General features: G+C 41.4%; 2 protein-coding genes across 2 annotated transcripts; both read left to right on the top strand.

The window, feature by feature from the left end:
- The first annotated feature begins 253 nt into the window (after positions 1-253).
- On the top strand, positions 254-7,086 carry LOC139598780 (uncharacterized). Its single transcript, XM_071445569.1, has 2 exons — positions 254-387; positions 6,971-7,086. Exons 1-2 carry the CDS (start codon positions 349-351, stop codon positions 7,064-7,066), a joined length of 135 nt encoding a protein of 44 aa, XP_071301670.1. The 5' UTR covers positions 254-348; the 3' UTR covers positions 7,067-7,086.
- Positions 7,087-7,381: 295 nt separating this feature from the next.
- Positions 7,382-13,843, top strand: PTP4A1 (protein tyrosine phosphatase 4A1). Its single transcript, XM_071445556.1, has 5 exons — positions 7,382-7,520; positions 9,093-9,185; positions 9,560-9,690; positions 11,268-11,342; positions 12,422-13,843. The coding sequence occupies exons 1-5, from the start codon at positions 7,416-7,418 to the stop codon at positions 12,537-12,539; spliced, it is 522 nt and encodes a 173-aa protein (XP_071301657.1). The 5' UTR covers positions 7,382-7,415; the 3' UTR covers positions 12,540-13,843.

Raw genomic sequence — 13,843 nt, 5'->3', positions numbered from 1 at the left:
CTCGCGCCCGCCCGCCCCGCCTCCGCCCCGCCCCCCGCGGCCTCGCGCCCGCCCCAGACGCGCCGATGGCGCCGTTGATTGGGTGGGCGCGACGCTCGTCAGTGACGCGCGCGAGGGGCGGGGCCGGGGCGCTCGTGCGGGAGGCGGCGCCGAGTGTCGCTCCTGGTGCAGCCGCGTCCGCCCGGCGCCGCCCGCAGAGCCGCCCGCCCGCCGCAGCCGCTGTATGGTCCTTCCCCGCGCCGCCGCCGAACCCCCGCCGGCAGCTCCGCGGCCTCCAGCGCCTCCTCCTCTTCCTCCTCCTGGTTCTGCTCCTCCTGCCCCCGGCGGTGGCGCCCGCACCCCGGCTGTATGATCAGGCTACAGTCTTCAATGAGTAACCATATTCCTGTGAGTGCCGCTCGCCCGCGCCCCCCGCCCTGGTCCCTCGCCCCGCTGGCCTCCCGGCTTCCGCGCCTCTCCCCCATCTCCTCCATGTTGTCTCTTTGTTCTGTCGCCCAGGCCGCGCCGACTGCGGGCGGCTTCTCGAAACACCGGGCTGCGGCTCCCGTCGGGCGGGCCGCTGGGGAGCCGAGCCCGCCCGGCTGCGGCACGGCTCGGCCTCCCTCCCTGCCGGCGCCCCTCTCCTGCCCCCGCCTGCTGGCGCCCCTCTTCCCTTCTCCACCGAGAAAGGAGGAGGTGGCGACCTCTTCGCGGCTCCTGGGCGGCCCGGCCCGGGCACAAAGCCGCTTTGTGAGCTTGGCTGCCGCTTGCCCCGCCCGCCGGTCCGGCCTTCTCCCCGCCGGGCTCCGTGCGGTGGAGTCCGCCGGTTGGTCCAGGCCGGGCCGCCCGCCGGGAAGGGCAGCGCCTCCGCGCCCTGAGCCGCGCCGGGAGCCCCCTGCCGGGGGGAAGCCGAGCCGGGCGGCGGCTCCGGGGGACAAGATGGCTCCGCGTCGGGAAGCCTGATCGAGGCGTGATGCGAACCCGTGACCGCCGCAGTCGGGGCGACGGCCCGGCCTGGCCCGTGGGGCGCTGTCACGGCCGGGACAGTGTCTCCGCACCGAGGAGAGGTTGGGGCGGACCGGCCGGGAGCCCGGCACGTCGCGGCTGCGGGGCGGCCGTAGCCCGGGGCTGTCCGGACAAGCCGGGGCTTGCCCGTGGGCGGCTGGCTGCCAGGCTTGGCTGGCGCTCGTCCCCTGCCGCGGCCCCACGTGCGCGGCTGCGGCCGGGGCGAAGGCGGCTGGGCGGCTGCTTTGTCTCAGCCGTACTCGGGCGGGGAGTCAGAGCCGGCTGCGAGCGAGGACGTGAGTCCTTTCCAAAATGAGCTCTATGCAGTAGAGGTGGGGTATGCCCGAACTCGGGTGTGCAGCCGGCATTGTTCGGCAGGAAAAGTCCGCAGACGAGTCATTAAGTACGTGTTGAAGCGGATGTTTCTGTAACAAGCCTCAAAAGCTTACGAATACAGTCAACTACCTTAATTTTGACCGAAACTGCTTTCAAGACCTTGCCATCTGTATTTTCAAGCAAGGCATTTCCTTCTGGAGGTGGATCGCAGTTCAGCTTTGGAAGATTTCGCTTGCCGCTTTTTGGCTTGTTTTCCTTTTTAAAGTCACCTAGTAATCTCGGTGCCTGTGCTGCGTAACATCTGTGACTACAGGGCACAGTGTGTATTTAGGCAGAAAAAAATCAAACAAGGCACGGCTTGCTGGTGGTACTATGCCCTCCAAAAGCAGGGAAGCAGGAAAGACAAAGAACAAAATCAAGTCGTCTACGACAATAGAAGCAGGATTGTTTGCTCACTGTTAGCCAGCCATGCACATTGCAAGTATTATGAGCTGACAATTGTACAGTTTGGGTGGCATGAAGGTCCTGTAATCTGGTGTTTCTTATTTCTCCTGGAGACAGCTTTCCAGTATGTCTACCTGCATCTGCTGAGTCTTTCGAAAGCAGTGACTCAGAAGTATGAACCCCGTCTCTGTAATCTCATAAAACTGCCAAATCAGGAAACCTGAAGATTACACCTAAATGTCAGCTCATATTATTCCATTGATGGAATAGCAAAGGGTTTTGAAATTGTCTTAACAGAGTCGTTTCAAGGGGAAGAGGTAATACAGAGGTGCTGTTTTTTAATTGCACAGCTGTGAAAGGAAATGTGAGAATGCGAAATAAAAATGTGTGATAGATATAAAAAGAGCCAAGGCAACAGGATGTCACTGTTTTACTGAAACTAAATGTGTCAGTAAGACAGTAAATAAATAGAAGTAAATCTTATCTAATAACTTCTATTAAGTGAAACTTTCCTGTTCTGACAAAATCCATGCCACATAAGAATGCCGGATGTGTCCCAGCGTGTAGGCTGACTGTAGGCAATCACTTGTTTTAAACGTTAACCAGAAGACCCTGATAAGGATATTGCTGAACCATAAACAACAGATTGTCACCTTCTTCAAAAAAATTAAAACTCACTCCATTGGATGAATACAAGAAAAAATTCTGTGTTAAATGGAAGTCCGTATTACTTTCTTCTCAGTTGAACTTATTGCTAGGCATTCATTACTTAATTAAACTTGATGAAATACATGCAGACATTTATTGCTGTATGTGCTATATTTCTCATGTTATTGCTTAAAACATAATGGAATCAGTTTTTGACAGGATTTATGTAGTTTGCTATTGAAGTGACAGTGTTAATTCATTTGGAGATTCCTTACTTCTAGAAACTCAGGAGGAAGTGCTAGACAACAGGATGGATTAGTTTCTGTGATGTCTAATTTTTTCCAATATCTGTTAAGGCTTCTTTGCATGTTGTTTTTGTGGTCCAAGCAGAAGAACTTTGAACCAAATCACATGGCCTTGGTTTCATCATCTCTAAAAGTTGCAATGACTTGTTATACAGGAAGTTTTGAGATAATTTTTTCTTCCCCCTTCTTGAACTGCAAGAATATGCTTCCGGCACAGAGCATGTCACAGCAAATTTATGATAAACCTTTGGATTCTCCCTCCCCATTGGTGAGATATGAATGTATTTTCATAGGCAATGGGTCACTTTCCATGGCCTAAAATGGACAGTGTTATCACTGGATATCATAAGGACAGGCATTTATGTGCTCAGTAGATAGGAGGTGCATCTTGTCAAGAGTACCTTATGAAGGTGTGCCTCTACCTTGTGTAATGGCTTTGCAGTTTGTACCCCTTACCCTGCCCCTCTTCCCTGTCTGCTTTGGCAGTTGCTACTGAGGCCTTGAATAGTAAGAAGAAGTTGGAGGTATTTGTCATTCAGTATTTTTTTATTGGGTAGTAAGTTAGAACACTGGACTTCCTCACAGGTGTTCTCAAATTGTTGTGAAACCTAGTTTATTTTAGTTTTATAGTGTTAGTCCTGTGGTTTAGTAGGTGAGTGTGTGTAAGGTCTTGACTTAAGAGATTGTGAGACCACATAGTTGGTTCTGGGTATAAATGTTTTCAGACTGTGAGCAGGTGGATTGAGTAACCGTGAACAATCGTGCACATCTTCTGAAGGTAAAAGTGTCATTTAACTGTGTTAAGAAGTGCTTTTGTTTGCATGCTTTTCAGGACACTACTGAGTTGTGAACCAGTGTCAACAGCATGGGATAACCTTGCATCTCTCTGCTTTCCCCATATCAGTAATGAACAAATAGATTACTTTTGTAAACCGTTTTTGTCAGACATGAGTGGTTGTTTCAAGCCCCAAATAAACAGCCATGTGAATCTGCTTGTCACTGATGACAGATCTGTCCTCGAGAAGGGCATGAATTAAAGCCTTCCTTTTTCAGATGCCTTCCTTCTGCTCGAACAGTTTATTCTGTAACTTGTAACTTGAGTTGTAGTGGATCATACAATCATAATTAATGCAGCTATAATTAACAAGTTACCTTCTCTCAATAGGGGGTCCTGGCATATTAACCCTAGTTTTGTTTTCCAAGTTTATTTTGGTGGCTCTAACAAAGTCTAAATGTTGGGCTTTTTGTTGGGATGGAAACTGCTACTTTTTCCAAAATCCCTCAGTATTAAATTTCCTCAAGGAAAATTTATATGTAAATTGAAAAGAACCTACTGGTTCAGCATACACAACTTGATGGTACAAACAATGAGTTGGTGTTACTCTGTTAAAGAGCCTTCTGCCTTCAACATTACATGTCTGAATTTCACTTATGCAACTTTTTGCTTTCATGCACTGTCTTGACTGTTTTGATAGCTTACTACCAAAACTGTATGAGACAATATAGTAATTTTAAAGCTGTATTTCTAGGCCTTTTAAAAGCTCATTACATCATTTGAGTTCCCTAAAAGCCCGAGGTCATCATAATTACTGCAAGATTATTTTTGTAGCTGATTTCTTATCTTCCAGGTCTTTTTGCTGTAGCTGGGTGAAGCCTTGTACTCTGGCTTACCTGCATAACAGAAACAGCGTGCCCATGTACTACTCATCTTTAATTTTCATTTGACTCCCAGAACAGAATGAAACTAGGTTGGCAAAGCTGTCTTGGGATAGTACAATGTGTTTCTGCCTAAAGGTTGGTCTGTCTGTGAACCTTTCCTGCTAGATTGGTGAGAAGTGATGGCATTCACATCAAAGGAAACTGTGAGCTTTGGTCCTCTGCAGTGTGGCAGCAGTAGTTGCCAAGGCAAACAGCGAGGCTTAAGTACATGCTTGGTTAGGTCCTTAGATGTGTGAATTACTAAGGTTGAGATGTGTCTAATACTGACTGTTAAGTCAGTAATTAACAAAATTAATTCCTTTGTAAGGGTTAATAACACACGGAACTCAAATGTAATGTTGCATAATCTACTTGCTTCTGCTTTGTATAAGAATTTGAACTGTGCACTTTGTTTCTAAAATGTCATTAGCAATCTGCATTAAAAAGAAGGATTTTTTACTTAACTAATAATTTTCTGCCTGCCCTTTTCTGTTTTTACTGGTTTGTCTGGTATCTTGGGTACTCCTAGTTGCAGACTAAGGATAGCCTGCCTAGAGGACTGGATGAAACCTGGTTACTTCTTTCTTCCTACCTGCCCTGGCAGGGTGACATGTTAAGTGTTCTTTTCTCCCCAAAAGCTCCATTTTGCCAATTGAAAGGTTTTTACCCTAATGACTCCATTCTCTGTCCTCAAGCTCACTTGCATGCATTTGTGTTTCTGACAGCCTTCACTCCCTCATCCTTTAGCAGAGCAAGGGTCTGTCTATGATTCTTCTTAGCAGTCTTAAGAAGAGATCGACAGGAGATCTGCCAGTGCAGTGCAAAAAGCAGCACAAGACCTTGTGCAGCTATATCTGCTTAAAGCTGTCCTGTCCCTTTCTGTCATTCTGCTTCTTAAACTAATTGAAAGTGACTTTAAATAAGTTACCTTCAGTTCTTTTTTTCAGTTGCTATTTTAGCTGTTCCCTAGATCTGGTCCTAGGAGGCTTTTAAATGCACTCCTGCTACCTTGCTGGGGCATGCATGGCTGGTGAGTCAGATGATAATTCTTGGAGTTCCTCCAAGTCTGAATTCTTCTGGTTCCTGTTACTCTGTTGACCTTTGACTTAAGAGGATCCTTCTTACTCCTTTTCCACACCTATTATGTTTAGAGTTCTTGCTCTCTGTCAAGTTGTTAAATACTGAAGTAGCTTTTTTTACAAGAAGCTGGCAAACTTAATCCTGTAGTCTGCATCCCTACCAGGTGGTGGTAGTATCTCTGAAGTGGCAGCAAAGTGGATGTGAAATTGTCATCTTAGTTTCTTTCTATTAACTTCATTCTCATGTTTGTTAGCAGCAGGTTGGGGTTTTATTGTGTGCTTCTTTGTTTTGTTTGTGTTTTACTAGTCATGCCTGTGACTTAACACACACGTTAAAACTCTTACCAGGAAGCTGTCTGAAAACATGAAAATAGGTTGACTGATCAACATAAATAACTTCTTCTGCTAAATATTTGTAGGAGTGATTGTGTTTCTCTCTAATACCTAAGTATATTTAGTGGATGTGGGGTTCAACTTGTACCTCTATTTTGGAAAACAGAACTCCCCTCTTCCCTCCTGTGCCCTAGCCAGGTATAAGCAGTAATACTGGTAGAGTAACTGGGCACAAAACTCATCTATCTTCTGTAAGGGTTTTACAGGTATAAAAAGCACGTATGGGTGGTTCATTTGCAACATCTGCAAATAAATACACGACTTGGAGCAGTTAATTTGCTATCTTAATTCCTGGTTGCTTCTTCCAGTAATTATATATATAAATTCAACCATAGCTGAGCAGCATGCCAGTGGACAGGAATGACCTGTTCAAGAAACTTGCCTGTGTATGTTTTTAGCTAGAGCATCTCTGCTTTCTGTGTATATTAATGAAGTCATGGTGTAAAAAAACTGTTGAGGCATATGAAGGTTGCCATTGGTCTTTAGCCTTTAGTATGTGAAATGTTCCTTAGTTAGAAATATGTGTGTGTCAAAAAGCCCACATTTTATTGTTAGGCCACAAGGACTGCATTTGCTTTCAAGGCCTACTGTTTGAGCCAGGTGGGTTTATACCCATTTTTTTCTGTAACTTAAGGTACTGTAACTTTAGTAGATGTTGTGATGTCTCTCAATTCAAAGTGGAGCAGGCAGTTGTATAGGTATCCTGGAAGAACTATTCTTTTTATAAATACTGGGGTTCTTAAAACTTGTTGCTGTGTTTAGCAGTTCTGAAATTGGTATTTTAATACATTGCAGGATTTGCTGTTGCAAAAACCCTACAGAGAAACTTTGTAATAAGTAAATGTATTTGTTTTCTAGATTCCTAATTTTTAATGCAAATTTTTTAATTTGTAATCCATGCTAAAAAAGGTAACAGGATTCTTGCACAAATCTAATCCTTGGAATAAAAAATAAACCTTGTGAAATAAGGTTTATTAATAAAGCTTAGTTGTTGTGGTTTTATTTTTTCATTTGTTAAAGCTTGATGTCTTAAAACCTTGTTTCACCTGTACTCATTATACTTTCCCCCCCCTCTCTTTACAGCAGTTCTGTGGTGTTCTTGGTCACACATTTATGGAGTTTCTGAAGGGCAGTGGAGACTACTGCCAGGCACAGCACGACCTCTATGCAGACAAGTGAACTGTAGAAATCCATTACTACTCCACCAAGAAGCCCCCCTAAGAGTGGTTGACCAGGATAAGAAGTGTTGAATTGAAATCGGCAGAGCATTTACCAACAGAATTCAGACCTGGATGGGGTAAACCTCAGTGCACTGCCTTTCTTTTGCCTCAGTATTACTGGATTGAAGAATTGCTGCTTCTTGTTAGGAGGTTCATTTCATTTCCCATTGCTCCCAACATCATACTTCCAAGCACTGAGAATTTCACGTGGAGTATAGTGAAGTAGACTTCAGTTTCTCTACATCACTTCTGTATTAGAATTTTTTTTAATCCTTTCATAATCTTGTTGCATGTTAAACTAAATCAATATGGCCCGAATGAACCGCCCAGCTCCTGTGGAAATCACCTACAAGAACATGAGATTCCTGATCACACATAATCCAACCAATGCAACCTTAAACAAATTTATAGAGGTAAGGCCAGTACAGAATTCTTACTGATGTATTTCTTTAATCCCTGAACAGCATGCTATATTTATATATAAATAAATATATATTTACTAGCTAATAACTACTGTAAAAGCCATATGAGGAGGTACTGAGACTGTATATTGATTTTTCCTTTCAAATGCTGGTGCTTTGCTTTGAAGATCTGTAGACAAATCTGTAGATATCTGCAAATCTGCAGACAAATCACATATACTTTGGCCTTCACAAATGTAATTCTGAGAGTGAACTAATAATTATACTGTCTAGTGCATAGTACATTAAGTGCATTGTTTAGGTCTGAAAACAGGAATTACCTAGCAGAGTTATGTACAGAGCAATACAAACAACTCTTAGTGGTAGGAGCTCACATTGAGATCGGGCTGAAGTGGGGTAACATTTCATTGGACTTCCTGCATAGTGATACATAGTGTGGGTCAGAACCTTAGGAGCTAGTAACAGGATTGCAATATGCTTTGACTGCCTAGCTTCCTTCACTATTAGCAGATCGTGGTTTTTGTGTAGCTTAAGAGGATCCTCTGTGTCATAGCGTCTTCGAGAGGGAAATTTGTGGCAATAGGCTTGGTCTGCACTCAGAGCTGCTGAAGCTACTTCAAGTGCTTTGGTGCATGCTACTGACTGAAGCCAGTGGCTTGGCATAGATTGCCAGTACTGAATTCATCAGCTAAACCACGTATTTAGCATGTTGGAACTATAAAGTGTGTGGTTGTATAAAGTGTGTGTGTATGCTAATAAATTGCTTGCAGAGCTACTTCATGGGAAGGTCCAAGTTTGCTAAGTCCCTCCTTAGCAAGATTTTAGGTGTACTACACCTCAATTCTGTATTTGGTGCAGGATTATTTACCGGAAGCAGAGTGAGATAACATTTGCGTGCCTTTATATTCTCAAAAGTAGATCAGGTCTGCTTAGGCTGTGCTTCAGTCATTACCCTGGCAGTTGCAGTCTGAATGATATTTGTTGCAGGGAGAATGAAGAGAGATTGCTTTTTTTTTTTTTTTTTAATTTTAATGTAGGGTAATAGCAAAATGGAAACCTAAATTTTGTCATGACAGCTCAGGAATTGGAATAATTTATTGTCCTGTACTTTTAACTCTTAAGAGTAAGTGGTCTAACAAACCTGTTGTTTTAAGCAGAGAGAGAGGGGGAAGATATGAACTTTGCTCAGAATGCTTTTAGTGAAGTATGTAGCTTTGCAAACCAGGAAGCTTCATGTTCCTTTAAGATGAATGATCATTTGGAGGTGGACTACTTGGACTAATCAACGTTTATCAGGATCTCATTTTAAAAGAAAAAAGTCTGATTCAACATAACCAAACTTAGTCTGCACATAAGACTATGTTTGCAGAAAAGCATAAAGTATCTGGTGTTAGCACACAAGTTTTTAGTCATTTCAGCTATCTGTGTCTTTGCAGGATGGCAAGCATTTGCATGAGTTTTGCTACTGGGAATTTTGGAATGAGTTACTAAGTTAGTTTATTAAGAAAATTAAATGGTTAAGTGAAGCTGGTTTACTCTTACAGCATTTTTTCCACTCCTTAGGAACTTAAGAAATACGGTGTTACCACAGTGGTGAGAGTGTGTGAAGCTACTTATGACACTGCTCCGGTGGAAAAAGAAGGCATTCAGGTTTTGGTAAGTAGTGTAGAAGCAGAGTTTGGAACCAACACATTTTGCTGTTCACTCTACCCCCTTCCCCAAAAAAAAAAGATTATTTGACACCACTTTATGAGTGTATTCACTCAGCAACTGATGGAGGAAAAAGATGTAGAGACATCTTTTCTTGTCAGGAAAAAAAGTTCAGTTTTGGGCTAAATCATGTGATCAATGAAAACTGATTGAGAGGAATCTATTTGTAATATTGCTGTAGTTAGACTATCAGAAAATTGTAGGTTTAAGTGGTTTCCTCAGCTGTCAGCTCTTCGTCCATTGTGTCCCCTCCTTTTTTTTGCCTGTGCATACAGCTTACAAGAATTCTGTCTTTATGTGTTTGTCACCCTGTGTTCTAGGACTGGCCCTTTGATGACGGTGCTCCACCATCCAACCAGATTGTTGATGATTGGCTAAACCTCCTTAAAGTCAAATTTCGTGAAGAACCTGGTTGTTGTATTGCTGTACACTGTGTTGCTGGTCTTGGAAGGTGGGTGAAGTTTTAAAGATTTGTTGAATTTGTCATCCCTTGCCAGACTTGTTAAGATCTAGTGCAAAAGTTTACTTGAGGCAAATGTAAAATAGGCACGGATCCAGTATTGGAATGACCTTATGCTTAAAAGGAGTTAAGATGGCAGGAAACTTGTATGTATTTATTGAAGATCTTTAGGTCAAGAGATGATGCTTCAGAGCTCTCACAAAGTCTACAGAATTAAGTTAACAAGTGTATTCATCAACTGAGTATGTTGATGAGTGCCCCATTGAGATTTTTTTGTCTGTTTTTCCCTAATAGACTTGGGGTTTTGTGACTTGTCTGCTTTCTCTCCATCTCCATTTCAGCAGTATTGCCAGTCTCCTTGAACCAAGGGCATTGTAACTGTTAACCACAAACAAGTGGGTGGTTCTGGCACATCAAGACCAGCTTTCGTCCATAACCTATCTGGGGCATGAAAAGTGTTTTCTAAAGTCCCAAAGCTGTTTGTCTCATTTCTAAGTGATATGAAAATTTTTAGGGATATTGCTAAATATTCTCCTCTTAGTCGGGTTTCTTCTGTCTGCTGCCACTATCTTGAATAGACTTCCAGAAGTTGTGAGAAAATAATAATGGTTTTACTGCTGTTCTAAACTGCTTGGGAACTAGATCTGTTCCAAAAGAAGTTGCTAAATTCTAGCTATGGATTACAGCATGTCCAATATAAAATGAAGGTTTCTGGTCTTGTTGTCCCTAAACCTGGCTTATCCACTGCATTATGGCTTCACATAACAAGATTCACTGTAGTGAACTTTGTAGAGGAATGTTACCAAAACAAGTCTTCTTCTGCTGCTTAGAATGATAGAGGTTGGTTTTTCCTCAAAATGGGGTAGTTAATTAGTTGAAGACAGTCCTAGCTTTCTGTCATGTAAGTTTCCTTAACCACCTAAAGTTACTATTATATGCACTAGTCTGTTGCTAGTTTGTGGCGTGAGGTTTTGTCTTGTGGTTTTTGGTGGGGTTTTTTAAATTGCTAATATATTTGAGTTTGATTTAAGTCAAGCTTTTGTAACTGAAAATTGATTCTGTCAAAGGAGGAACACCATGGCAAACAAGTAAATCCTCAGGGGAGTGTAGTAGCCTGTGGATTGCGTCTGTTCCCAAAACTTGTGACACTAGTGTTGGATTTGTCACTTCTTACTGAACTCGACCTCTCTTCTGACTTTTGTTTTGGCATCCTGACTGCTTCTAATGGTGATTCATTTTGGAGAATAAAAACCCAAATGCAACTCTTCCTCAGAATCAATTTATTTGAAACAAATGGTTAAAGATTACTTGCATTTTGCTTCTGTTGTCATCTCATGTACCTAAAATCAGATAAACGAAGCTAAGGTTGACCAGAGTTAATTTAAACCCCTATTTAATGAGAATGGCTAACTCAAAATCAGGTGATATGTCTCAGTGAATGTAGGAATGGCCTCCTGCCTTTTCTGCTTTCCCAGTGAAGAAACATCAGATATGCAGAAAACAGAGTAAATGGTTTTTCTGAATATGCTTTGACAAAAGCTAAACTGATTTTTTTTTTTTTTAACCAGAGCTCCAGTCTTAGTTGCTCTTGCACTGATAGAATGTGGAATGAAGTATGAAGATGCAGTGCAGTTCATAAGACAGTAAGTGTGACACTAATATGTAGCTGTTCCCAAGATTCAGTATGTTGATACATCCTTGGCCCTGAAGGAAATTCTGAATTACCTTTGATGCCTTTTTTTTTTGGTAAGGTTTTTAATTTAGTACATCTGAGATTGTAGTGCATACAATCAGTGTTGTAGGATTTGGATCTATGGAATGGATATTTTTCTGCTGAAACCAGAATCCATACATAATTACTTGAGGAGGTTTAAAAAAAAAACAGAACAACCATTAACAAATCCCCTAACCTTCAGTTAAATTTGCAGAGTTCTCTTTATTTATTTTACATATGAAAGGCAGAATACCTTTGTCTTTTCTGGTGGTCTTCTGAAGGCAAATATGTCCTTGGATTTTTTTAATCAATGTATGTAAGTCAGAGGAGACAGTTTTAGTCTCAATATTTTAAATTCTCAGGTTTCAGCTATATTTAAAAAAAGCTGCATCCATTATAAACAATAACAAAACACTTCTTGCATAATTGCCAGGCCTTCGAAGAATTAAATTTAGCTTGTACTGGTTGTATATGAAAGGAGGAATAGGTAGCAAGGTACATACTCCAGTCAGCCAACATGTACCTTTTTTTCACATACATACAGTTTGAGAAAACAAAAGAAGATTAATTTCTGTTCAGCATCTTTATTATGGGGACTTTAAATGTTTATGTACCTTCTTACTATTGTCATATTCTTCATAATTGTTTTAAGAGAATGCATGACTTCAGCTCTCAAGAAGACAATCTTGCATCTTCTCTATAGCTTCCTTTTGAAGTTTCTTCCAAAGATCTTAATGTAAAATCTCTGGCTTTTGCTTATCATAAGCTAGAACACTGTCTAAAATGTTATGTACTCCTTTGTGCATGTGGTCCAGTGAGGTATTTATGAAAGGAAGCTACCACCCTCTTTCCTGGCACTTAACTTCCAATTATCCCTACTTTGGTTACAGCCTTGACTTAAAGGTGGCTTTTTTTAAGTGACCTGAAAATATTTTTCTCTGGTTGGTGATATTATTTCACTGGACAGTAGATTAATGTTCTGTTTCAAATCTGTTTCTTTCCATCTAGGAAGCGGCGTGGAGCTTTCAACAGCAAGCAACTTCTGTACTTGGAGAAATACCGCCCCAAGATGCGTCTGCGCTTTAAAGACTCCAACGGTCACCGAAATAATTGTTGTATTCAGTAAAGCTCAACAGCCTATAGTACTTCTTTGGAAATAAAGGATGGAAACAGGAATTAAGCAGACTGCATGCCAAAGACATCAGTCTGGTATTTTTTAGTAGTAAAGGAAGCTTCCTTAGGAGTATTTATTAGGCTAAAGGCTCAGTAGAAATGCAACTTCTATGTTTAGATAAATATCTGTCTATTTGGAGACCCAGTAAATGTTTTTGCTGTACCCTGTTTCTGAGCTGTCTCCTTGTTCATTAATTATCAGATCAAATATCCTTTAATCATGCCATTGAGTCTTACTGACCTAGTTTCAACTACTATAAATTGGGGTACTAAAATAAATCTATCTGTAGAGAGATTAGGTGCCAAAATACCCAGCATATCAGCTACATGTTTTTCCTTAAAATGGGCATAGTTCTGATGATGTGAGAACTACCAGCTTATCTGGACCTTACTATCTTTTTTTCTACAGTCATTTCAATATTGAAGAATATGGCCTCTAAAGTAGTCTTGCCTGCTCACGGTATGTTTTGTCTCCCACAATCGCACTAGAATTATCAAGATTTGCACAGTCTGTCTTTTTAATACTATGAATTACAGCAACTTTTTACCCCTGCATCTGTACTTTTCTGTTACCTGAACCTCTCCATATTACAAGTCATTACTCTGGTTATTCATGTAGAAGATCTTTTAAATTGTACAGAAGCACACAAGTCTTTAATGTCTCCAGACAAAAAGCCTTACAGTAAAATTAATGTTGGCACTTCATGTGCAACTTAACAGAGGGCCTGAAAAGGTTGGGAGGGGCTATTTAATATTTCTAGTAAAATGTTGCCTTTGTCTTGTGCAGGAAGTATAGAATATGCCCTTTACTTTAGTAAATATTTTTTTAAAACGTAGAAATGCTTTGTTATTGTAGCTAAAAATTCTTAATCAGAAAATTTCTGAAAAATCTTGTAGTTTTCTTTTACTGTACCTATTGAGAGTTGTTTACCAACTATTGCTTTGTTGAAAGTGTGATCTTTTTCTTTTCTTTTCATTTTTCCTCCTTGAGTTTCTGCTATGACTTGGGCAGACCTCTGTAATATTTTGTATGCCTTTCAAGCTGCGTAACTTAATATTTGGATACTTGATAATTTGTTTTATTATGTAATTGATAAAATGGTGATGTGTATTAATGTTAGTTCAACCATATATTTATACTGTCTTGGGAATGTGTGGTTATAGTTCTGTGGGAGAAATACTTTTGCCAGTGTTCACCAGCTTGTAAAATCTAGTGCGAGAGCTTAAAACATCTAAATAAAGACTGAAATGCACTTA

Source organism: Agelaius tricolor, unplaced genomic scaffold, assembly GCF_023055355.1.
Source record: "Agelaius tricolor isolate 1412-34295 unplaced genomic scaffold, bAgeTri1.0.p SCAF_1, whole genome shotgun sequence".
In the NCBI taxonomy this organism is placed as follows: domain Eukaryota; kingdom Metazoa; phylum Chordata; class Aves; order Passeriformes; family Icteridae; genus Agelaius; species Agelaius tricolor.
Note: the sequence above shows the minus strand (reverse complement) of the source record. Positions and strands in the feature narration are given on the sequence as shown.

Bases quoted from the DNA above. Each gene is read 5' to 3' on its own strand.
- LOC139598780 (XM_071445569.1), top strand. From the start codon at position 349: ATGATCAGGCTACAGTCTTCAATGAGTAACCATATTCCT. The intron at 388-6,970 runs GTGAGTGCCGCT...CTCTCTTTACAG, and splicing joins CAATGAGTAACCATATTCCT to CAGTTCTGTGGTGTTCTTGG.
- PTP4A1 (XM_071445556.1), top strand. From the start codon at position 7,416: ATGGCCCGAATGAACCGCCCAGCTCCTGTGGAAATCACCTACAAGAAC. The intron at 9,186-9,559 runs GTAAGTAGTGTA...CCTGTGTTCTAG, and splicing joins AAGAAGGCATTCAGGTTTTG to GACTGGCCCTTTGATGACGG. The intron at 9,691-11,267 runs GTGGGTGAAGTT...TTTTTTAACCAG, and splicing joins TGTGTTGCTGGTCTTGGAAG to AGCTCCAGTCTTAGTTGCTC.